This window comes from Populus nigra, chromosome 5 (genome assembly GCF_951802175.1).
Source record: "Populus nigra chromosome 5, ddPopNigr1.1, whole genome shotgun sequence".
NCBI lineage: Eukaryota > Viridiplantae > Streptophyta > Magnoliopsida > Malpighiales > Salicaceae > Populus > Populus nigra.
This window is the reverse complement of record NC_084856.1, coordinates 15,423,265-15,446,748: the sequence shown is the minus strand read 5'-3', so window position 1 is coordinate 15,446,748 and position 23,484 is coordinate 15,423,265. Positions and strand designations below refer to the sequence as shown.

Sequence of the window (23,484 nt, the reverse complement as noted above, 5' to 3'; positions counted from 1 at the left end):
TGAAAAAATTAATTAAAAAGAAAAATCAGAAAAAAATCCGGGTTAATCCGTCAAACCCGAAACCCGTGTCATTGATAACTAAATAGAAAAAAATTTAACATTAACAAAAAAAATATTCATTAACAAAAAACAAAGAAAAAAAATTGTTTAAAAAAACAAAGCAAAAAGCAAAATAAAAAAAAGACAGCTCAGCATTTCACTGTAGACTGCACTCGAAAAAATAATTAATTAAAAATAAAACCAGAAAAAAAAATCTGGGTTAACCCGTCAAACTTGGAATCCGTGTCATGAAAGTTTGATAACTAAATAGAAAAAAATTTAATATTAACAAAAAAAAAATTAAACAAAAAAATATTCATTAAAAAAAACAAAGAAAAAAACAATTTAAAAAAAAACAAAACAGCTTAACAAAAAAGTAAAAAAGTAAAAAAAAAAAAACAAGTAGCTGCTTAGTGTTTTATTATGGACTGCAAAGTTTACATTTTACTGAGCAATTTTAGTTATAATTCAATTGAGACCTGAAATTTTGCTATTCCAATCTACATGGACTGGTCTTGATACAAAGCCCATGTTCTAAGCCCAAATGCAAACCATTTACACTACCAAGAGAAGAGAAGAGAGTAGGAAAGGAAAAAACTGGAAAAGAAACTCATCATTTCTTATGCTTAGTCACAGTATTTTTCACAAAAACAAAGTCCTCGATTGCTAATCGGGACGCCATATTTTCAATCGAACAAGTTGGGCCGGTCCGGGCAATACAAGTCCGGGCCCCATACTTCCCCATAAAGAGTACCTACAAAACGCCAAAATTAAAACCCGGCAGGTCAGAATTCAGAAGCTCTGCCTGTTCATCGAAGCTTTACACATTTTCTTCTTCAAAACCTCAAATTTACCAGTTAAAATTCATTAACAATGGTTGGTACGTATTCAATTTTATCTTCTTCCTAATCTCATCGTCACTCGTTTCTTTATGCTTATTTTCTTAAATCACTGATTTTGTTTTTGTTAAAAAAACTTAGGGACGCAACAAGAGAGAGAAGAGAAAGTATCGTTAGAACTAACAGAAGAAATTCTTCAAAGCATGGAAACTGGCATGGTTTTTAGAGATTATGTATGTTTCTTTCATTTTTAAAACACCCCATTTGAAAATTCTTTCAGTTTTTCAGTATTACTCACTTTTTGCTTCATTATTGGTCACAGAACGGAAGAATTAGTTCCATGGATTTTCATAAGACATCAAGTTATCTAGTAACTGCTAGTGACGATGAATCTATTCGACTTTACGATGTTGCCGGCGCCGCGTAAGCTTGCTTTTCCTGCAAGCTTATAGCTTAAGCTTTTAATATTTGATAACATCTTGGTGGATATTAGTCATGTTAGAGTGATTTTGTTATGCCTGTCTTCAGAGCAGATGGTGGGCAAAGGGGGATGTTTTTGAAAATTTTACGTATTTGAAGAAATTATTGTTATAATTCGGAAATTCTATGCTGTAGGTAGTTGTGTTAGCGAAGTGTGTGATTTAACTTCGGTAAGCAAAAGCATTTGCTCGGATTTGTTTTTTTTGTTATGTTTTCAGGTTGAGTTACTGTATGTCATTTTTATTTAGTAAATCATTTTGGTTGCTGGGAATTATAATGATTGCAAAACGGGGTTGAAAATGCTAATCTTCTGTCTGTTTGACTCCTTGTGAATGAGAGATTCAAGAAGAAAGTTGATAAGAATTTAAAGGGGATTTTTTACTAGTTGCTTGGTTTTAATGCTATAGATGGCAGTTTTGCAACTCTTTTACGTTATTGGAGCTACTTGAGCAATAGATTTGTTGAATTTTTATGTCATCATAGAAGTATGGATGTAATTATTTAAGGGAAGCGGCATATCTTGTTCATAACAGATTGATATTTTCTTGTTCTTATTTTATGGTGGTTGTTGGACCATGTTTTCTTATTGGCATGAATTATGGAGACAACATGTTTAACTTCAGATGCTTGAAGGCAATTAATAGCAAAAAGTATGGGGTTGATCTGGTTTGCTTCACATCTGATCCTACAACTGTTTTATACTCCTCAAAAAATGGATGGGATGGTACGTTAGCCACAACTGCATTTTTATAATATCTTTTTGATCATTTATTTATTTTTCAAGGCTAGATCATGGATTTATGCTTGCTTTATCATGCTGTATTTAATACCATGCATATATTATGGACGCAGAATCTCTGCGACTTCTCTCGTTGAACGATAACAAGTATTTGCGGTATTTTAAAGGTCACCATGACAGGTAAGGTTTCCAATATCGATGGAATTTACTTCACTCCCTAGTGATTGCTTCTACTGGACATATCTGTATCATGAAGTCACATTTCATGTTGTTTTTCTAAGGGTTGTCTCGCTAAGTTTGTGCTCTCGCAAAGAATGCTTTATCTCCGGTTCTCTTGATCGAACTGTTTTGCTTTGGGATCAACGAGCTGAAAAGTGCCAGGTTGACAAGTTGGAATATAGATGCTTGCTTAGAGAAAGGTGCTCTCTCTATTCATCTTGTATTCTGATTCCTTGTCTATGCTGTAGGGTCTTTTACGTGTACAAGGAAGGCCTGCTGCAGCATATGATGATCAAGGGATAGTCTTTGCAATTGCATTTGGAGGATACATTAGAATGTTTGATTCTCGCAAGTATGAAAAGGTTAGTGTTTATGCATGAAAACGTGTAAAGAGGATTAGCTGTTGCATAAGTAACTTCACAACAATTTAGCAAGGATTTATTTGTTTCAGGGTCCTTTTGACATCTTTTCTGTTGGAGGAGATGTATCTGATGCAAATGCGGTAAAGTTCAGCAATGATGGAAGACTAATGCTCTTGACTACCATGGATGGGCATATTCATGTACTTGATTCATTCCGTGGAACACTTGTGAGTCTGAATTTGAGTTTTTTTAATACATTTTCCTTTTCTTATTAAATGATGAAGATTTTGGATGATGATTCATGAACAGTTCAATGAATCAGTTATCTACATATTTGCTGACCTCCATATTCGCTGTTGTATTAGTTATCTACATACAATGTGAAACCAGTTTCAATCAATTCCACATTAGAGGCATCTTTCAGTCCTGAAGGAAAGTTCGTTGTATCAGGTATTGCATCTGCCACCAGTTCTTTTGGAGTTGAAGTGACACTAATTTAAATCTTTTTTCAGTTAGTTGGCACCTCAGATTTACATGCTTGGAATGAAGAGCTTCACAGTGGTTCTGTGTGTAAAATTATTATTCAATGGGATCAATCCTGCACATGGGCTGAACCATCAGAAAAAGAGAATTTTAGAAGTATTCATGGATGTAGTTGGGTTGGGTTTGAGCTCATAATTTTATCGAACCTAACTTTTGATATTTTATAAGTTGTAAACCCGTTCCATTCAATTTTTTTTGGACCCGAGCGTGTTGGATATATCTGATTGGGCTAAATTTTTTATGGATACTATAAATATATAAGGGTTGGGCTTAATTAGAACTAAGATTTGGGCTGAATAAATTTGCTCAAAACATGTTATAAACTGTAACAAATAATTTAGGCTTACTAATCAATTGACTAAAATGGAAGAATCAATTGAAAAAAAAGGTACAGAACATATAACAACAAATTAAGTTATGAACAACCAAAAAAAAAAAAAATGAGAGAAAAAATATTTATACCAAAGACTTTCTAGAATATAGTGTTACACTGTCAGTGAGCTATATACGACATCCGGGTTGGGTCAGGTTGATTTGGTTCTAAAAATCCTAATCCGCCTCCTGACCAGTGATATTTATTTCTTAGGTTTTTTGATCTATTATCATCTGTAATATTTATATTATCTGATTTTAATGAGTTGGGTTGGGTTGGGTTAAATAATGTAAATATTATAAATGAGCTGGTTGTTTTAAACACCGCCAGAAGATTTGCTAGAAAATTATCTGACATCAAACCTAGAATTCACCTGTTTTAATAGGCAAGTCTTCCCTGTTGTGACTCCTTGCTAACTTTACTTTTATGGTTCTGATATTTTGACAGGTTCAGGTGATGGCCGAGTGCATGCTTGGAGTGTAAGGAGTGGGAAAGAAGTACAACATAACCATTATTCTCTTACATATTTTCAATTTGTTCCTTGATTTACATCAGACATAGTGATCTCTTTTCTTTGTCTGTGTAGGTTGCGAGTTGGGTGACATATGAAACTGAGCCTCATGTCATAAAATGGGCACCTGGAAGTCTTATGTTTGCTACTGGGTCTTCTGAGCTATCATTTTGGATTCCGGACTTGTCTAAATTAGCAGCTTATGTTGGAAGGAAGTAGAATTTCTTCAGTACTGCCCTTACAATTTCAACCTTTATGCAGCCATGAGGTTTATTGCTTCATCTTTTTGGATAAAATTACCAGCAAAACTTGAATCTAGTGCTGGATTCTCCTCGTATCTTTTTTCAGAAAATATAGTTCCTCTCCTTGCCTCTGGGGTTTCAGTTATTGTAGGGATTGTTTTTTGGTTTAGGGCAGTGGCAATCAACTATGCACTGTATAAATCATCGCTCAACTTTCGAGCTTTTTTTGCGGTTGTAGATGAGAAGTTGCTTGGGGGCTGTTACAGTATCAACCTCGTATAATCGAAGTGTTCCATAGAAAGCACATTGAAGTTCAGGTATCAAAATGTAACATTCTACAATACCTTGTAACCTTTTGATTGTATAGACTTTACATGATATGAGTTAGGCCAATGAACGCACTAAATTTCATAGTTCTTTTACTAGTCAATAGAAGTGAATTTATGCTGTATACAATCTACCAGTGCTTTAACTTCATTTCCTCAGTAGCTTATTTGCATGTTATCTTATAGCAGCTACACCACACCCTATATGTCTCAAACACTACCTTCTTGTGGGTTTTACTAGCCAAATTATTTTTAATGAAAGAGAAAATTGAGAATTAGAAAATTGAGGGGTTCATTTAATGAAATAAAGCAAAATTATATGAACTAATAATTGAAAAAAAAAGTTGTTTACTTTAATTAAAAAAAAACAAAAGTAAAAAGCTTAAAGATAGATGAATATAAAGATATTCTATTTGGTGATATAATAAGTTCAATCAAGTTTTTTATTTATTTAATTATATGACAATAAAAATAGTTTTTTATCATAAATATAATGATTTAAAATTTGTAGAAAAATATAATTGTTAGTATAAATTTTCTTCTTTATTAATATAATTTTCTTAACAAAAAGTATATCTTTCTTTAGTTGTTTATGGTATAGAAACTATAAATTAAATAAAAAAAAATAAAGATAAAAAAAATTCTAACAATTTGAAAAACATCTAAAAAAAAAGTATCTCTTTAATTAAAACCTCTTCCCTTATTAATGCATTCCTTCTCTTCTTTTGTTTGGCAAAATAAGTTTTTATCATTAACTTTTTTAAAACAATAGCTTATCATAATTTTAAAATAAATTTTTAATAACATAAAATAATGAATTGATAATTTTGACATGAATGTATTAAAAATATAACAATAATACTGTTGAGAAGAACTATACAAAAATTTACAATAAATACTTAAAAAAATAAATATTTCATCCATATTTAAAGAATTATGCATATTAGGTTCATATATAACTATTTAGAAAACAATTTTTAGTATTACTATAAAAAATATTAATATCATTTAAAAATAATGGCATAATTGGATAATTTTTTAAGTATCATTTAAATAAATTTATTTTAAAATAATTCAATAAAAAATACGAAAAAGAAAAAAACAATGAAAAAATATAGAGAGCTACAATTGCATTGTTTGGACTTGCACGACTGGCCTAAATGAAACTCATGTCAACTTGCTCGGTTTCTATTTATTTTTAAATGGGATAAATTACATGTCATTGGACCCTTTTTTTTAAAAAAATTTGATAGACGATGAGTTGCCGACTTGAGCAGATGACACGTCTACCACTTGTCATCTTTTTTGTCCATTGAAGGTGTTTTTGGTAGCTGAAAAATTAGGGTTCAAGTTTTTAAACCTTAAAAACTCAGATTTCAACCTTTTTGTTTTACTTAAAAATGAAAAACAAATCTCATAAACCTTTATAACCTATTTCTAACAATAAAATACATTTCAATCGATCTAAAAACTCAAAATGAAATAACATAAATCCATAGACCCTGATTTACTTTTCTCGACATCATTGAAGGTGAAAACCGCCTTTATTAAGTTTCTCTCTTGAAAATGAATCTATCAACATCAAAATTAAAGTTATTAGTGATTAGAATCTGACCGCTCAAAAGCTTCTTCTCTCCTAAAATTTTTTTAGTAACTTTCTCTCTTTTTTCTTGTGACCCGAGAAATAAAATATTAAACAAATAAAGTTTGAGATTGAAAAGAAAAATAAAAAATAGAAGGGTCTAAACTAAAACTAAAGTTAAAATTAAGGAACTAAGATGTAGATTTACATGACTTTTGAACAATAAACACGAGAAAAAAATTGTCAATTTTTAACAATATCAAATTTAGTTCATTTCGTTTTAATTAATTTTATCTTTTACAATAATTTAAAATTTTTCCATGCAAAATTGTCATGTCATTGAATCCCAAAATAATCTCCATCACATTGAGCAGATGTAATTAAACAAGAAATCTAAAGAGTGAAAAAATCTAGGACAAAAACAAAAGAACTTTCAAGGACTAAATTAGAATCTACAACTTAAATGTAAAAAAACTTGATAGACTAAAAAGGAAATTAGCTACAAGTATGTCACTTATGAATAAAAAATTCTAAGAGGATGAACAAGATGGACAAATAAAATATTTAGTCTTTATAATAATTGTTAATTGTTTTTTTTGTTGATTTTAATAATCAATGTTAATGTTAATGTTAATGTGTCATTGTTCATTTGACTTTGTTAGAAAAAATAGTAGTAGGAAGAAAACAATATTATCATGTCACATGAAACTTATATCACTAGTATAATCACATTAAATAATAAAAAATCATGTTTTTTTTATTCATGGTCTAAGTGTATCTTATTTGAGAAACAATTATTCTGAGAATTAGGATAAAGTTTTCTTTTGAGGGTTCCTTTTCTTCTTATCTTTTCTATGTTGTTTTCTTTTTTATTCTTCTCTCTTTCTTCTTTACTTGTATGTTAATGCTAGCAAACATTATAAGGGTGACAAGTATAATTATTGTCAGAATACATAACTCTTCATCTTTTTCTTTTATATTAATTTATTAATATAAATAATATTAATATGAATTAAGCTGAATATATTTTTTCCCTTTATTTTCCACTCACACATGATGGGATCAATTCTCTTATTAATTATATAAAATTCATACTTAACTAATAGGTTTTGTGACTAGGCATGCTTCTAGATATTAATTGTTATACATTTGTTAAGAATATATAATTTATCCAATAATAGGATATCTAGTAGATGTAATATACAATACCCTGAATCGTTTCTCACATCTTTTTATCTCTCATAATATCATTCATTATACTTCATGTATTCATAATTATATTTTGTGATATAGAAAAACATAATTGATCTGCCAATAACTACAAGTTGATATAATAATACTAATATGATTTTTTTTTTCTCTCAAATCCCTCAATTTCTACTTGACTTGTTTTTTTAGTAATGCCCATATAGATCATATCATTCATAGTTCTTTGGCAACATACTAAGATAGCAAATATCATATCTAAGTTTTGGAAAATAAAGGAGAGTCATAAAGGTGCATGTAACGATTACTAATAATCTTTAAGGTCTCACACAATATAAAATTAAGATCTTAGTTTTTATTACCCTTATTGGTCATAGTACACACATGTGGTATGAAACATATACTATGATATTATCTCATTTATTTTGAAGAGTATGCCTTTGTCAATAATACCTTACAAATGATAGTTCAAACATGCTAAAAGTTTAGACATACTAAAAGTCTTTGAATTCACTTATCTGATAGTTTGAACATGCTAAAAGTTTAGACATGCTAAAAGTCTTTGAGTTAACTTATCTGATAATTTAGACATATAAATGATAGTTCAAACATGCGAATTGAAAAAAAAAAAAAACAAGTAAACCCGGATAAACTTTCTAAATCTGGGTTAACCTCTAAAATCTACAACATGCGAAATCCTTGACCTTGACATAACCAAAAAGCTTAATTTCTAACTAATTTAATATTGAAAGATGAAATCAGAAAAAAAAATCAATTTAACTAAATTAAAAAAAATAACAATAAAAAGAAGGAGGATAAAATTCAATAGGAAAAAAGAAGAAGGATGAAATTAAAAAAAATCGATTTAAAAATAATCTCAAACAAAATAAATAGTAATCAAAATAATAGTGTCCAAATTTAAAAAATAAAAAAATTAAAGGATGTCGAAATTGAAAAATAAATCTAATTTTATAAATCATTTAAAATAAAAAAATTATGATTAAAAGAATAAAAATTAAATATACAAAATTAATAAATTAAAAGGTCATAATGAAATTTTTAAGGAATTGATGTGAGAATCGAAGAAAAGATTAAAAAAAAATAAAATTGACCGCCAGCGTAAAACTAGAGGGGCATCTAACTTACGTGTTGTATCATATAACTGACAGAACACTGTGATGATTCAAATGCCATAGCGGAAAGCCCCAAATGTGCCACTCGAAGGGTGTATGGGCTGTCTACTTATTATCATGTGCATGAGACGTGACATAAACAATTATTGTCAGGATGCAAATTTTTATTATTTTTTTCTTATATTATTTTATTAATATAAATAATATTAAAATGAATAAGCTTGAAATGGTTTACCCAATTTTTGTTTTCCCTTCGTACTTTTATAAATACACCAAACAAGTCGGCCCAACAAGGTTTGAGTTTAGCCACACGAGATTGGCGAGCGTGTTTGATAGTGTGGTTGTGGGTGTTTTTCAAATAACTTTTTATGCTAAAATGTATGTCAACGATGTTTTTTTATTTTTTAAAAATCATTTTTGATATCAGCACATCAAAACGATCCAAAACATACAAACCATATTAAATTTTAATAAAAAAAATAAAATAAAATATTCAAATTTTTTAAGAACGCCGTCATATCCACGTTCCCAAACAGATCTATGTTGTACGCTAACTCTGTGGCCAGCTGCCACTCATCGCAATGGTACAAAGCATAGAAGGGATACCATGGACAAATTAACCTGGACGTCTTTGAATCTCCACTCTCTTATCTAGGATTTCTGCAGTGCTTTTTACCATAGGAACAATTGCTCACCTTGTCAGCCATATGTCATATGGAGGCACAGTTTTACAAGGACCAAGCAGGCAAATTTGCTGAGTAGTTTTGTTTTTCCCCAATGTAAGCAGCATGCATGTTGACTGATCAAAAAGTTGGGATGAAATGCAAATTAGAGCTTCCAAATATATGAAAATGGAAAGGGAAAAGAGTGCTTTTGTCAGTGATCTATACTAACTCTTACGACACTAGGTGTCTTTTACTACTGTCTCAGTATTATTAAAAAGGAGATGATATTAGGAAACAAATATCATCACACCTCTCTCCTATGAAATTCACTATTGTTAAACAGTTAGTTTTTTGTTTTTTTAATTGTGAATGTTGGGATCAACTTATGAATATTTGGATAAATTTTTTGAGACCTGAAATTAATTACCCTGTAAGCTTTCATCTCTAAAACAAATAAACCCAAAACCTCACCAATTCACCTGTAGCCTTAGCTTTGTTAAACAGTCAGTTGAAATGAAGAGATGTGGGTATACTACTAATGTTTATCTGCTAAAGTCGCATTGCATCTCTCCCATGATTTAGAACCAAGTCTCACACATATGCAACATGTTGAAAAGGTGAGATGATTGCTCCTGTTGCAGAGCATCAACTCATGGATCTCGTATATGCAAGGCAATTCATGAATGGCGAGCACGTACAGTGGAAAAACTTAGAACCAAATTACTAGCTAGTTTGTGTTAAAAAAGGAAAGGAAACCAACTAGAAACTAACGTTTGGACGTATACTTATCATGAAATTGGCTGAAAGTTGTGATGTATGCCATGCCTCACCTTACTGGTTCGGGGCATTACGTATTAGAAGGTTCAGAAAGCTCTAAAGATCTTGGATCTACAACTAAATCTTTTTATATCTATCCACCAGGAATAGAAGCATTGTCTATAGTTTCCTCATTGAGACTTCTGTTCCCCTCATCTTTCAAAAGTTGGAGGCCCTGAATGACATAGGGGTCATCCCAAGCCATAAAGTGTAAAAAATATGTCAAACCAAATAAAGGAAAGCATCCGTCCAAAATCTTGTCGACGGAGACTTTTTTCAGTAATCTAAGTTTCACCACCTCTAACACAGATATTAGAGGATCCTTTAAGATCTGTGTAAAGATACACTTCGCCTACAATATCCATTTATTCGGAGTTAACAATAAGAATAGTTGAGAAGGTTTCCTTGGCTAAGAACTGCGCGCGTCGGGTATATTTTAAAGCAATAGCAAATAATTAACAGGTCGTCTTTAATCTCTAATTTAACCCAAAATAAAGTTGTGGCATTTACGACGTGGGTTCAAACTTCAAAATATATTCTCTCTTCTACAACGACTGCATATGTTATCCACTATTCGCTCGAAGCTTGTAATGGAACTAGCTAGCTAGCAGTATTGAGGGCTCTAGGTGAAGTCTGCAAGCCCTATTTTGTTCGATTTCTGTAGTCCAAACAGTGACCTTAAAACCTCAGAAACCTGTCACTCAAGTTTACAATACAGTTCTATATATCACAGATACACAACAACCCGAGACTTAGCTAGTCCTCAAAATAGCTCTTCTTCAATGGGGTATTTCCCTTTCTTTTTTCTTACAGCTTGGTCTATGGCTCCTCTACGTATGAATGGCAGATAGCTTTTGTACACTATAGCCGTTCTGGAACAGAACTCACAGTACGGTATTCATTAGTCTTTGTCTCTATGCTTGCATGTGTGTAGAGGTAGAGCTAGGATAGGATTTAATTATGCTAGGGTGATGGGTCCCATAAGGAGGAGTACTTGCAAACCGTGCACTTTTATTCAGGCCACCAATTATTGAATTGAACCAGGTCTCTAAACTACAAATTCTTGCAATTTTTACCACCCAATTCTCATTCAACTAATCCCCACTTATAATATATGAAAAACTCAACAAATTTTGTTAATGTTTGATGCCCAAGTGTGATTATGTATTATGTATTTTTTATAATGAGATCACATATAATTTATTGATAATATAAAGTTTGCAAGATGGCAATTAAGAACACACACACACAATATTTCTCCATCTAAAAAATTAAAAAAACTAGGTTTTAATTTTTAAAATTTGTACCGAGTTTGAAAAATACATTTTAAAGGTTTTTCATAATTTTTCAATACATGGTTTCTAGTGTTTCCAAAATAATAATAATAATAATAATAATATAACCAATACATTTTTTTTTCTTTTATATAAAAGAACTTTTTAGCAATGTAAAAATTTAAATTAATTTTTTCATATTTTCATATCTAGACAGTGTCATAAATTTTATTTTTATTATAAATATAATATTTTTTATTTACCAAAACAGTTTTTTCATGATGGTCTTTAATTTGAATGAAACACAATTAATATTTTAAAATTAGATTACCATGAATACAAATATTAAGATGACTTTTTTTATGAAAAATAGTTATAATCTTGATGTATTTTTTTATTGAAAAAATGTTTACTTTTCAAAAAATAAACATATTTTTTATAATTTTTCTTTGAAAAAATAAAACTGATAATAAAAAAAAATAGTTTTCTCTAGACCAAACCAACGTCTAATGAAAGCTATAGAAACAAAAATGACAATAAAGAAGGAACAATGTAACTCTACGATATCAAATTTTAGCACCTTTGTCCTAGCTAGCGTTAGCGTTGAATGTGACTTCCATTTAAGCCCATTAGTCCAACTGATCTTTTCTTGGAGCTTAATTATATATCTATATATTTATTGTATTCTAGCTAGCTAGAGACAGCACCATGATGGGAAATTAATGCAATTAGACTGCTACCATAAATATAACCAAGCAATAAGACATGCATGGTCTCTTGTAGTCTCTTTCTTAAAAATATATAGATTTTCATCAAACAAATATGATTAATTTAACATAGTTAATCTCTAATCATGTATGACTATATGACAAATTGTAAGGATCGACAATTAAATACTTTATTTTTGTAAATAAAAAAAACATTGGTATGGTAGTTGATGATTCAATACCAAGACTTCATAATTAAAGATTGTATATTCAAATCCTCTAGTACAAAAACTCTTATTTCTATATGAATAATATAACTAAATATATATTTCTTATTGTAAGAAGAACAAGATAGAGTCAATAATAAGGAGAAAATATACACACAATCAGAAAATTAAAAAATAAATATCGACAAAATATTACGTCTCACCCATACCTACCCTTTTAATACGAGTTTACAAGCTGTTTTTCCTGCAGATTAAATAATTTATTAAAAGTCTCACATATAAACACTTAAATCCAACTTCAAGAAAAAAAATATTACAACAAGCTCTTACTAGGTGCTTTGCATGATTGACAAACAGAATCGCTTCTCTAGTGAGCTTGCTCAAACTATGAGATTTTTTATTTGTATTTTATATACTAGATTGGGAATGTCTTCTAAAACTGTATGATTTCATAAATTATTGAAACAATGCCTGATTACTTTTTATGACATGTCTCAGTTTAGATCTTTTTCACTTCTCAAGGTCATCAAATTTGGCTTTTCAAATTACTTATTTGTTGGCATTGTAACACAAATCATGTAACCTATAATAGAATACGAGTTTACAATAATATAGTATTAGTTTATTTGAACAAACATAAGATAAAGAAATAAAAGAATTCAAGTTTACAATAATATAACATTAGTTGATTTAAACTTACCTAGTTGCATTGTGGTTTTCTCACATTCTCTTGACAAGCGCCTCGCTGATCTTGTCTTATCAAAAAAAATTTCTTAATTGATTTTATATATTAATTAGTTTTAAAATTTTAAAAATCAGTAACTCATTGTAGATATTACTTAATTATCTAACTTTGAGTTGATATGTGAGTGAGGGCGGCTAGCTGTTGGATTTAATTAGAGGGCGGAGGGTTGTTTCTGCTAGAGGAACTATCAAGTCTTAAATCATATTAAAACTGCTAATGGAATTTCCATCAGTAAATTTACACTTCAGCCAACAAAATTTTCGATGAATAATGATGAAATATTTCCCGTTGGCATTTCTGTCATTGTTTTTTAATTTTCTAGTAGTGATAAGAGTTGTTTAGAAATAGAGTAATACTTTATTTTTTTATTAAAAAAAACTAAAGTCAAGAAAGGAAAATTCTATTAAAATACAATATTCTCCATCCCAAATTTGCTTCGAGTTTGAAAAACACATTTAAGAGGTTTTTCACAATTTTCCAATACAAGTTTTCTATCGTTTTCCAATTGAAGAAAAAACATGAATAATACATTTTTTTTCTTTTATATGCAAGCACTTTTAGCAATATACCTGATTAAAATTTTTTATATATATATTTTCATATTTAGTTAGTTTTATTAATTTAGTATTATAAATATCACTACCAGAAATTCGCTAAATACCAACGGATTTACCGACGGAATATTTTCTGTCGGTATTTATCGACTGAATTACGGACGGAAAAGTTTCCGAATTTAAAAAAAAGCGGGTCGCTGACGTGGAGGTTTTGACGGTTTTTTTTTCCGACGGAATCACCGACGGATTCAAAAACGACTGCCCGTACAGTGCCCGTAAAGTGATGTGACCGGTTCGCCGTTTAAATTGCCGACGGACTCACCGAGGGATTTGAAATGGTAGATCCGTACGGTGACATGTCTATGTTTCCGTCAGAATCACCGGCGTAATAACCGACGGAGTTTCCGTCGGTAAAACCGTCGGAAAAAGTTAATATATGACAGCTCTGCCGACCCTCTCATCCCCTATTTCTCCTTCTTCTTCCTCATCCCAACTCTCCCCATCTGCAAACAACCAGCCCCCCTCCCCAAAAAAAAAAAATCTTCCTCATATCAGCACAACAAGTTATATTTCTTGAAGTTTTGTGGTCACAGCATCCGCGCGTGTTCTGATTTACCGATGGATTTTATCAATTTTTGTAAGTAATTATATCTTTTTAAATTTTAACATTTAATTAAATGTCAATTTTATTGTTTTTTTAGTATATGTATTTTGTTAGTAGATGTACATGTTTTATTGTTATTTCTCAAACAAACTTGTAGTATATGAATGTATAATTTTGTACCTGTTATGGTTTGTTTTAGATTTTGTACGATTGTATTTGTTTGTAAATTGTTATTTCTTTATGGAATTACCGAATTAAATGTGCTATTTTGAAATAATTAATAGCTTGCTTAATGGGCCCGTTTAAAGTTTTATCAATGGTATTGCGGAGTGGTAATTTCTGTAAATTTATATTTTTTAATTCGTATGGATGTTGATAAATGATAATGAATATTTAATATTTATGAGAAGTTGTGATTGGTTTGTTGGATAATCTCGAGTTAAAGTAATATTTGTACAAGTTTATTTACCTAACTTAGTTAATTAATACATGAAGTCATCATAATTTTATAGAGGTTCGATATAAGTCATGGATGATCGTTCATGAATGTATCGAGATTTACCCCAAGGATTGCGGAGGATGGATTATTGTAATGGGGTTCAGGGTTTTATTAATTTCGTAAAATCTATTCCCAGAAATTTTACTGGAGGCGGTATTAGGTGTCCATGCAGGAAGTGTGAAAATAAAAGGTATCTGCATCCAGATGTTGTAATGATGCATCTTCTACACAAAGGGTTTATGGAGAATTACCAGTGTTGGTATGCACATGGAGAAGTATTTGTTAGCGAGAGTGAGAGGAGAATGGAAGAAACGGTGGTTGGGTCTACTTCTAGTGCTAGGAACGTGCATGAAGCGGCAAATGACAACACTAATCCTTACAGAAATATGGTTATGGATGCAATGAGAATGAATCAAGGTAATGGCAGTCAATGTCCAATCGTAGAAGAAGAACCTAATGTAGATGCAACTAGGTTTTTTGATTTGTTGAAAGATTCTGACGAACCATTATGGGATGTCTGCACGAACCACAGTAAATTATCGGCCGTAGCACAGGTGTTCACCATCAAGTCAGATCACGGGTTGAGTGAGGCCGGGTATGACAAGATTATTGAATGGGCAAGAAGCATTTTACCTGAAGGGAACAGGCTGAAAGAGAACTTCTGACTAACTACCAAAATGAAGCCCTATGTAAAATCCTTTTTTTCATGTAATTTAGATTATGAATGATATATATATTTTGAAACACAAAATATTTATTACTTGAAATAATTAGTTGAAATGCCACAATTATGATGGATGATATATTTTGTGACATGCAATAATTACTTGAAATGCCACCAGATCACTGACGGCCTTAAGTCCGTCGGCATTTCACAGAGAGTTCGAAAATAATTACTTGAAATGCCATCAGATCACCGACGGCCACACCGACGGAATTAGTCCGTCGGTGTTTCACAGAGAGTTCAAAAATAATTACTTGAAATGTCATCAGATCACCGACGGCCACACCGACGGCCTTAACTCCATCGGTGTTTCACAGAGAGTTCGAAAATAATTACTTGAAATGCCATCAGATCATCGACGGCCACACCGACGACCTTAACTCCGTCGGTGTTTCACAGAGAGTTCGAAAATAATTACTTGAAATGTCACCCCATTACAGACGGCAACACCGACGGAATTAGTCCGTCGGTGTTTCACAGAGAGTTCGAAAATAATTACTTGAAATGCCATCAGATCCCCGACGGATACACCGACGAATTTAAATACGTCGGTAAGTTGTCGGCGGATCAATTTTACCGACAACATTACCGACGGACTGCGCGAATTTCAAAGGGTTGCGCATTAAATGCGCCTCTGACCGCGTAACATTACCGACGGAATTACCGACGGACCGCGAAAAATATGGAGGGTCATTAAAAATTTTGGTGCGAAATTCAAAAGTTGCCGACGGATTTTTAACACATCACCAACGGAATAAATTAAAATAATAATTAATTTTATATCCGTCGGTGAAGCCGTCGGTAAAACTGCCATATAAGTTCAAGTGACCGTCCGTTCAGTTCATTTTTTCTTCTCCTTCGTTTCTCACTTTAAGCTTTTGATTTTTTTCCTCTCCATTCTTCAAAGCTTTCACCTCCAATCTCTAGCAAGTTTTCTTCATCATCTTCATCAGTTTAAAAGGTTAGTGTTTTCTCTATTTCATTTTACTTTAATAGTTTTTTTTTGCTATTTTTTTGGTTATTTTTTTTGTTTTGGTGTATTTTTTGTAATGTAGATAAAGTCTATAGTTTTTTTTTGCATAATTCATTGCTAAAGTATATAGTTTTTTTTTTGAATTTTTTGAATATTTTTTATTGTTGTATTGGCATAATTATTATTAGTTAATTTGTTGAATTTTTATTGTTAATGTTGAATTTACCATAGAATTAGTAATTGAATATGTTGGAATAATTATTAATTTTACTTTATTATTGCATGATTTGTGTTTAATTTGTTCCATTTATTTTGATTGTTATTCTAGAGTTTTTTTTTTAATTTATTGTTTTGTTGTATTGGCATAATTATTGAATAATTACTTGAAATGTAATTGTTAATGTTGAATTTACCGTAGAATTAGTAATTGAATATGTTGGAATAATTATTAGTTTTACTCTATTATTGCATGCTTTGTGTTTAATTTTTTTCATTTATTTTGATTGTTATTCTAGAGTTTTTTTTTTTATTTATTGTTTTGTTGTATTGACATAATTATTGAATAATTACTTGAATTGTAATTCTTAATGTTGAATTTACCTTAGAATTAGTAATTGAATATGTTGGAATAATTAGTATAGATTGGGTAAATTGGTTGTGGCTATTGTTAATATGTGCAGGTTTGTGGATTTGGGTAGTATCCGGTATAGGGGAGGTGCTGTTGAATTTTTTTTTTACATTTGAATTTAATTATATAATTATTTGTATCAAATTGTGTAGATGCGTAGAACGAAAACCAGAGCTGGTCGCTCAGGTGCGGTCGCAGCTAGTTCGTCTAGCAGTGAGGATGATATTTCCTTAGGTGCCTCTCAAGAAAAGGCACCTACACCACCTGCGCCGTCAACCGATGCTGCCTCTTCCAGCGGTACTTCACAGCGCAAAGGCAGCGTGCCTTCGCAGCGGAATCAATTTACCCGCAAGTACGAGGCACAGTGGAAGGACGACCTTTCAATGTAAGTTTGTTAAGGTTTTAGTTTTTTTTTAAAAAAAATTACAACATAATTTATGAAGTAATCACTATTGAATGTATTTCATTTATTTTCAGGTTCACAAACATTGAAGCCGCCCGAGTAATATCATCGGCGTTTAAATCGTCGATGGAGATTCCATTGTTTCAATGGAGTCAGATATCCAAGCATTCTGAATGGATGCCTCAAATCAATGCATGGTTTAACAGATTTGAGGTTGGTATTAATTTATAATTTTCAGCTTATTAATATAATTGTAAATAAATTATTATTTTTATTTAAACTTGTTTATTTATACAAAGCATAAATTCTGCTGGGACATTGAGCACAACATTGTTGTGAGGAGGGTGTGGGAAAATCACGCGGCAACTAGGTAAGATCGAAAACAATACAGGATTTTTTTTAGATAAAAATTTATGTTTCGAAATGTAATTTTTGGTTGCGTGAAGCAGGTTGCGTGATTTTTGGTATGAAGCACAGAAAAAGGCAAAAAAAACCGCGAGGGATAGGGGTTTCCAAGGCTGGAACGATGTTGCGGTTTGGAGGGATTTCAAACCGATATACATCCCGGAAGATATATGGCTGCACTATCTTGAGCATGTAACGTCTGAGCGGTTCACACGACGCTCACAGTCCGGTGCTGGCAACCGGAATCGGCCAATTCATGGCGGGGTGACAACTCACACTGGCGGCTCCGTTCCGTTTGCTGCACATGCGAAACGGATGGTAAGATTAATTTAAATGAAATATATCGTTATATTCAGTTGTTGTTAATATATCTTTTTTCATTATAGGCTGCGTCTCTTGGACGTGAGCCGAGCCCGATGGAGCTGTTTGTGGAGACGCACGTGTGGAGTCAAGACCGCCAGAAGGGGGCGCAACAGTTCGTTGATAACCGTGCTCAGCATTTCGTGGTATGTTTGTTCAACCATTTTATTTTGTAAGTTATTATGTTTATTGTATTGAATATGATGATTACTTTTTATTTTTTATTTTTTATTTTCAGGAGACCTATAATAATCGGTTGAGGGAGAGATACGGGGACGATACTTTGACCCATCTAGAATTCGATCCGGATTTGTGGATGGAGGTTGGCTCGTCTGGTGGACCAGATAAAAATCGGGTTTACGGGCTCTCCAACACTACGGCCGACAACTTGCGGTCGACCCGTAGTGTTTCAACCGTTGGGAGCTCCCAATCAATAGCGAGCTCCCAATCTAAGGAGTTCGTGGCTTTGCAGCAACTCAACGAGAAATACGACAACCTACAAGCGGAGTACGCACAACTCAAAGCGTCTCATGCACAACAAAGAGCGGAGTCTGAGCAATTCAAAGCGTCTCAAGCACAACAAAAAGCGGAGTATGAAGCGGCTCAGGAAAAGCAAAAAGCGGCTTATGACCAGCTTTACGAAATGATTATGAAATTGTCAAATAGCGGAACATGTGCGCCTAATCCTTTTTGGCCGTATAACCACCAGCCTCCGCCAGGATCTCCTCCTCCTCCTCAAGCTCCATCATCTTTATATTAATTTGTAATCAACATTATTTACCTTTAAAACTTCATTTATTATTTTTCTTGAAACATATTCAGTTTGTAATGAATATTATTTAACTTTGTTTTTTTTATGTTTAATAAAAATTTTATTTGCATAATTGGTTTGTATAACAATTAATTTATATAGTTTTATATTATATATCCTAAATAATTTTTTAAAAACAAATTAAGAAAAAAGCTATTACCAAGGATTTTATCGACGGATGAATTCGGTCGGTATTTTAAACTTTCACCGACAGACTTACCGACGGAAATAATCCGTCGTCATTTAACAGTAGCTTCCACCAGTACCGACGAATTTACAGACGGACATATGCCGTCGGTATTTCATACATTCACCGACTGATGTACCGACGGATATTGTCCGTCGGTAAATTCAATTTCACCGACGGAATGAAAATCCGTCGGTATATTTCAAGCGGGAATCTTTTTTTTTTGGCGCGCACGTTCCGTCTGTAAAACCGTCGGTAAATGATTTTTTTGTTTTTCCGACTGATATACCGACGGAATGAGGAATCACCGACGAAGGTAAAGCCGACGGACGTATTCCGTCGGTGATGACGTCGGTAAAAAAATCACCGACGCACTTCTAATCACACACCGACGGAATTTTGCCGTCGGTAAAACTGTGAAATCTTGTATTGTATAATACATAAAAAAATAGTTTACAATGTAGTTTTTTCAAGCTAATTTTTAATTTAAATGAAATAAAATTAATATTCTATTGTTAGATTATCAAGAATATAAATTATTAATATGACTGTTATAGATTATGTTTTTGTGAAAAATAGTTATAATCTTGATGTATCTCTCTCGTTTTTTCAATGAAAAATTTGTTTTCTTTTTTAAAATTTTTTTATTAGAAATGAAAAACTGAAAAAAAAAAACTATAAATGGAAAAACAGTTTTTTGTTTTTGTTACTGAGCATATCTTGAGAACTTATTCTTTTTTTTACCATTAAATTGTTTCCAAGATTTTGAATAGAACCCCGAATTTGTGGATTTGTCCCTGCCCCTCTGTGAAAATTTAGATGTGAGCCGCTCAATGGGGCTTATATATATATATATATATATATATATATATATATAGACACACACACTGAAATTATAACAAAAAGGATTATGCCTATAAACGCACCCGATTTCACATTATACATGTAAATTATTGAAAAATACCCCGATTTGCCACAGAGGAGGGTAAAAAATAAAACATTAATTACATCAAGCCTGAAGATAAAGAAGGAATAGATGAGAGATATACAATTAACCCTCTAACTGCTAAATATTGCTAACATGTTTGGAATTGAAAGTTGATTTTTTAAAAAATAATTTGATTTTTTTATTTTAAATTAATTTTTTTAAAATTTTAAATAGTTTAAATATGTTAATGTTAAAAATAAATTATAAAAAATAAATAAATATATTTTTTTAATATATTTTTAACCAAAAATAATAATAAAAAAACAATATTGATAGAGCACTTTCAAACAAACCCTACCATATTTTAAAACTAATATAAATGGATTACGTTGTCGCTTATTAATTAGTTCAATCATTATACCAACATCATATCATTGCCAAATCTTTTCCTTCTGTACAACAGCACGACATGATATGATACCCAGAAAAACCCTAGCTCAAGCACTACTGTAGCGTAGGGTGCACCAACACTAACTTCGCTTAACCAATCATTTCAAGTCAAGGGTCCCACTGTCCATAAATCACATTCCAAACTCTCTGCTTGCAATTGCCTAGAACACCACCATATGATCATGAATCATGATCTTGTTGTTCTTTGCTGGTAGTTGAAACTTTTGGGTTTTCTTGAAGAGAGACAATTGTGATGTTAAACTAAGGTTAGACGTTATTATATAGTATTAGTAGTACTAAATTACCATAGCATAAACATTATTGGAAAAATCAATAAAGCAACACAATCACCTACTAATTAAGTACTTTGCATGACAAGTGTTAAGTTCACAAATACTAAAAGCTTTCAATAAACAAGTGCCCAGCAAGAAGACACCGTAGGAAGCACGTAAAATAGTACTAATTAATCAGTGGTGGTACCTAAGTGGAATATCATAAGAAGACTAGGATTACTTGAGGCAGCAAACTAAAGATGGATGATGTTCAGAGACTTTAATAATCTTGTTGCTGGCCATTGTAGGAGTAGAGGCTAAGCTCCAAGGAAGTACGAGAAGTGGTGGCATTGCCATAATCATCAGAGCCATACCAGCTACTGTAATAAAAGTCTGGGTTAATGTTGTTGATGTTGAAAGAGGTACTGATGTCCTCGCCATGCATGGGAAATAGAGGAAGAGTCTCAATCTTTTCAGCGGCTTCCTGGTCTTGATTAAATACAGTATAGGAAGAACTGTAAGGGTTAATGCCACCCCGTGATCCATAGTTAATGTTGTTCATGGATTCACCACCAGCTGGTACTGAACAGTCCTGATGAAGCAAATAAAAAAAAAAGGGATTAAATAGGAGAAATTAAAGCCATTTGAGAGGGGGGAAAAAGAGAGTGTTTTTGCGGTCCTTCTCTAGTCTTGTGTTTTTTGTCCCACGTCCTGTTTATTGGAGAGAAAAATGGCATGCTTAATTCAAAGAAAAAGGAACTGTGCTGTTCCAATTATTTCGCAAGGAAGCCAGAAAAGTTTCTGCCCTTTCTGTAGAAGTTATTAAGAAACTTTTTTAAAGCAAAAATCTTTCTATTTCGTCTCTGCCTTTGTGATTGGAGTATTAAGGCAAGATCTGAGTGGATGTTAGTATAAAGGTACCTAAAAATTCACACAACATACAGTATTCCACATGGGTGTAACTTTTATGTTGATTTCTTGCCATTTTAATACTTACTAGCAAAAGCATATGCAAGTACACCAACTTCAGCATTATCGAAAGATCTTATCAGAGGCATAAAGTCACTAACATTTTCTGGGTCATCATTTCTTACCCAATTTTTTTTCTCTTGCATGGTTACAGATCCATATCCATAGTTATCTGCTTGCCCAACAGTAACCGCACCAGTATTTGAAGATGAAGAAGCAGAAGAAAACCCTGCAAATTATTGTCAACACAAGACGCATAAAATAAACAAAAACTCAAGTCTAGCTAGCTAGCCAAAATAGCACCGCAACGAAAAGAAAAAAGATACAAGTTAGAGAGAGAAATAACAACCAGGATTATTATTGCTACCGGAGTACTTGTAAGAGTAATAATCTTCAGGTTTCAAGGTAGTTCTTTGTTGCGTGGGGACATCATTGGTGAACCTTTTCTTCTGCCTCTCACGAGCTTTATGGTTCTGAAACCAATAAAAGACATTCTTGCCTTCAATCTTGCCGTACTTTCTAAGCCTAGCAGAGATCTGCTGAATCTCAGCTCCATTTGGGGACCTAACACCTTTGATGTAGTACAGTTCCTTCAATATTCTTATCTGGTCAGTAGTGGGAGTCCACCTTGTACTGGTTTGCCTGCAAATAAAGTTTCCTTTGGCACCACCATTATTATCCTCATTTGGTTGTTGTTGGTTTTGGTGTTGTTGTTGTTGAGGTTCCATGATGGATTGAGAAATCAGAAAAAAAACAAGGGGAAGAGAACAAAAAAGCTAGAAGAGAGAAAGAGTAAGAGATATAATTAGAGGTGGGGTAGGCGTGTGTGGGAGAGAGAGTTGTGCATGAAATAGTTAAGAGGCTGGGGTGGGGGATTATATGGCCTTGTGGGCTATAAAAAGGGACTTTCCAAGAGAGCGCTAAGATGCACATGGGGATGAAGAGATGGAAGAGAGGATATCAGAGAAATATCTGATAGAGAAGGACTGAAGTTGACAGTGAAGTGTTCATATGAAGAGAAGGGACAAATAAGAGTTTAGAAAAAAGAAAAAAAAAGGGGGAGGGGGTATCGGTGGAATTACTTGGATTAAAAGGCATGACGAGGTATGATATAATTAAAGCTAGCCAGCCAGCTTCCTTGAGAGAGAGAGAGAGAGGGAGAGAGGGAGGGAGGGAGAGAGAGAGAGAGAGGGAGGGAGAGGGAGAGTGTGTATGAAATGTAGAAAATGAGGCATGAAGTGATATATTGGAAAGGAAGGAAGGAGTGAGTGAGGCTTCTGAATGAATGAATGAAAGTCATAAAATGATGTGGTGTATGTGATTTTGAGCTCATGCATGGGGGAGGTTAGGTTATTCTTTTAATGATGACATATGATCCTCCTCTTTTACCAGGCCACAAGATAAATATTCTTCGTATTTAAGGGTTCTGTTATGGGCGAAATTGTAAATGTCTTTGAACCCTTCAAGTTCAATGGGGCCAAGCGAAGGGAAATAATGCATGGCCATACATGCAAGGAAAAAAGAGGTGTTCATATCTTAGCCTACTAGGATCTATCTTTATGTCACAATCTTTCCATTAGTGCTTCTATATGTCTTTGCTTTTATTACCTTTATCTTAAGATCATATCCTCTGCAAGAATTCCAGGAACTTAAGCATCTAAACTGGCTTACCATAGCCTTGCGGACTGC

The 23,484-nt window shown here is 32.5% G+C and overlaps 2 protein-coding genes across 3 annotated transcripts; one reads left to right on the top strand and one right to left on the bottom strand.

Moving 5' to 3' along the window:
- Window positions 1–778: 778 nt before the first annotated feature.
- Window positions 779–4,803, top strand: LOC133693565 (protein ANTHESIS POMOTING FACTOR 1). Of its 2 annotated transcripts, none has more exons than XR_009842139.1 (11): window positions 779–919; window positions 1,020–1,111; window positions 1,201–1,301; window positions 1,982–2,082; window positions 2,211–2,277; window positions 2,379–2,478; window positions 2,565–2,678; window positions 2,768–2,905; window positions 3,001–3,128; window positions 4,042–4,091; window positions 4,181–4,270. XR_009842139.1 is itself a non-coding variant. In XM_062114797.1 (11 exons), the coding sequence occupies exons 1-11, from the start codon at window positions 913–915 to the stop codon at window positions 4,322–4,324; spliced, it is 999 nt and encodes a 332-aa protein (XP_061970781.1). In that variant the 5' UTR covers window positions 779–912; the 3' UTR covers window positions 4,325–4,803. The 2 variants fall into 2 exon arrangements, 1 of the variants encoding a protein (XP_061970781.1); XM_062114797.1 differs by having other exon boundaries at window positions 3,044–3,128; window positions 4,181–4,803.
- Window positions 4,804–20,888: 16,085 nt separating this feature from the next.
- On the bottom strand, window positions 20,889–22,786 carry LOC133693149 (protein WUSCHEL). The gene is made up of 3 exons (XM_062114296.1): window positions 22,145–22,786; window positions 21,921–22,024; window positions 20,889–21,418 (listed from the first exon to the last, which is right to left on the bottom strand). The coding sequence occupies exons 1-3, from the start codon at window positions 22,521–22,523 to the stop codon at window positions 21,107–21,109; spliced, it is 795 nt and encodes a 264-aa protein (XP_061970280.1). The 5' UTR covers window positions 22,524–22,786; the 3' UTR covers window positions 20,889–21,106.
- Between the last annotated feature and the right edge of the window lie 698 nt (window positions 22,787–23,484).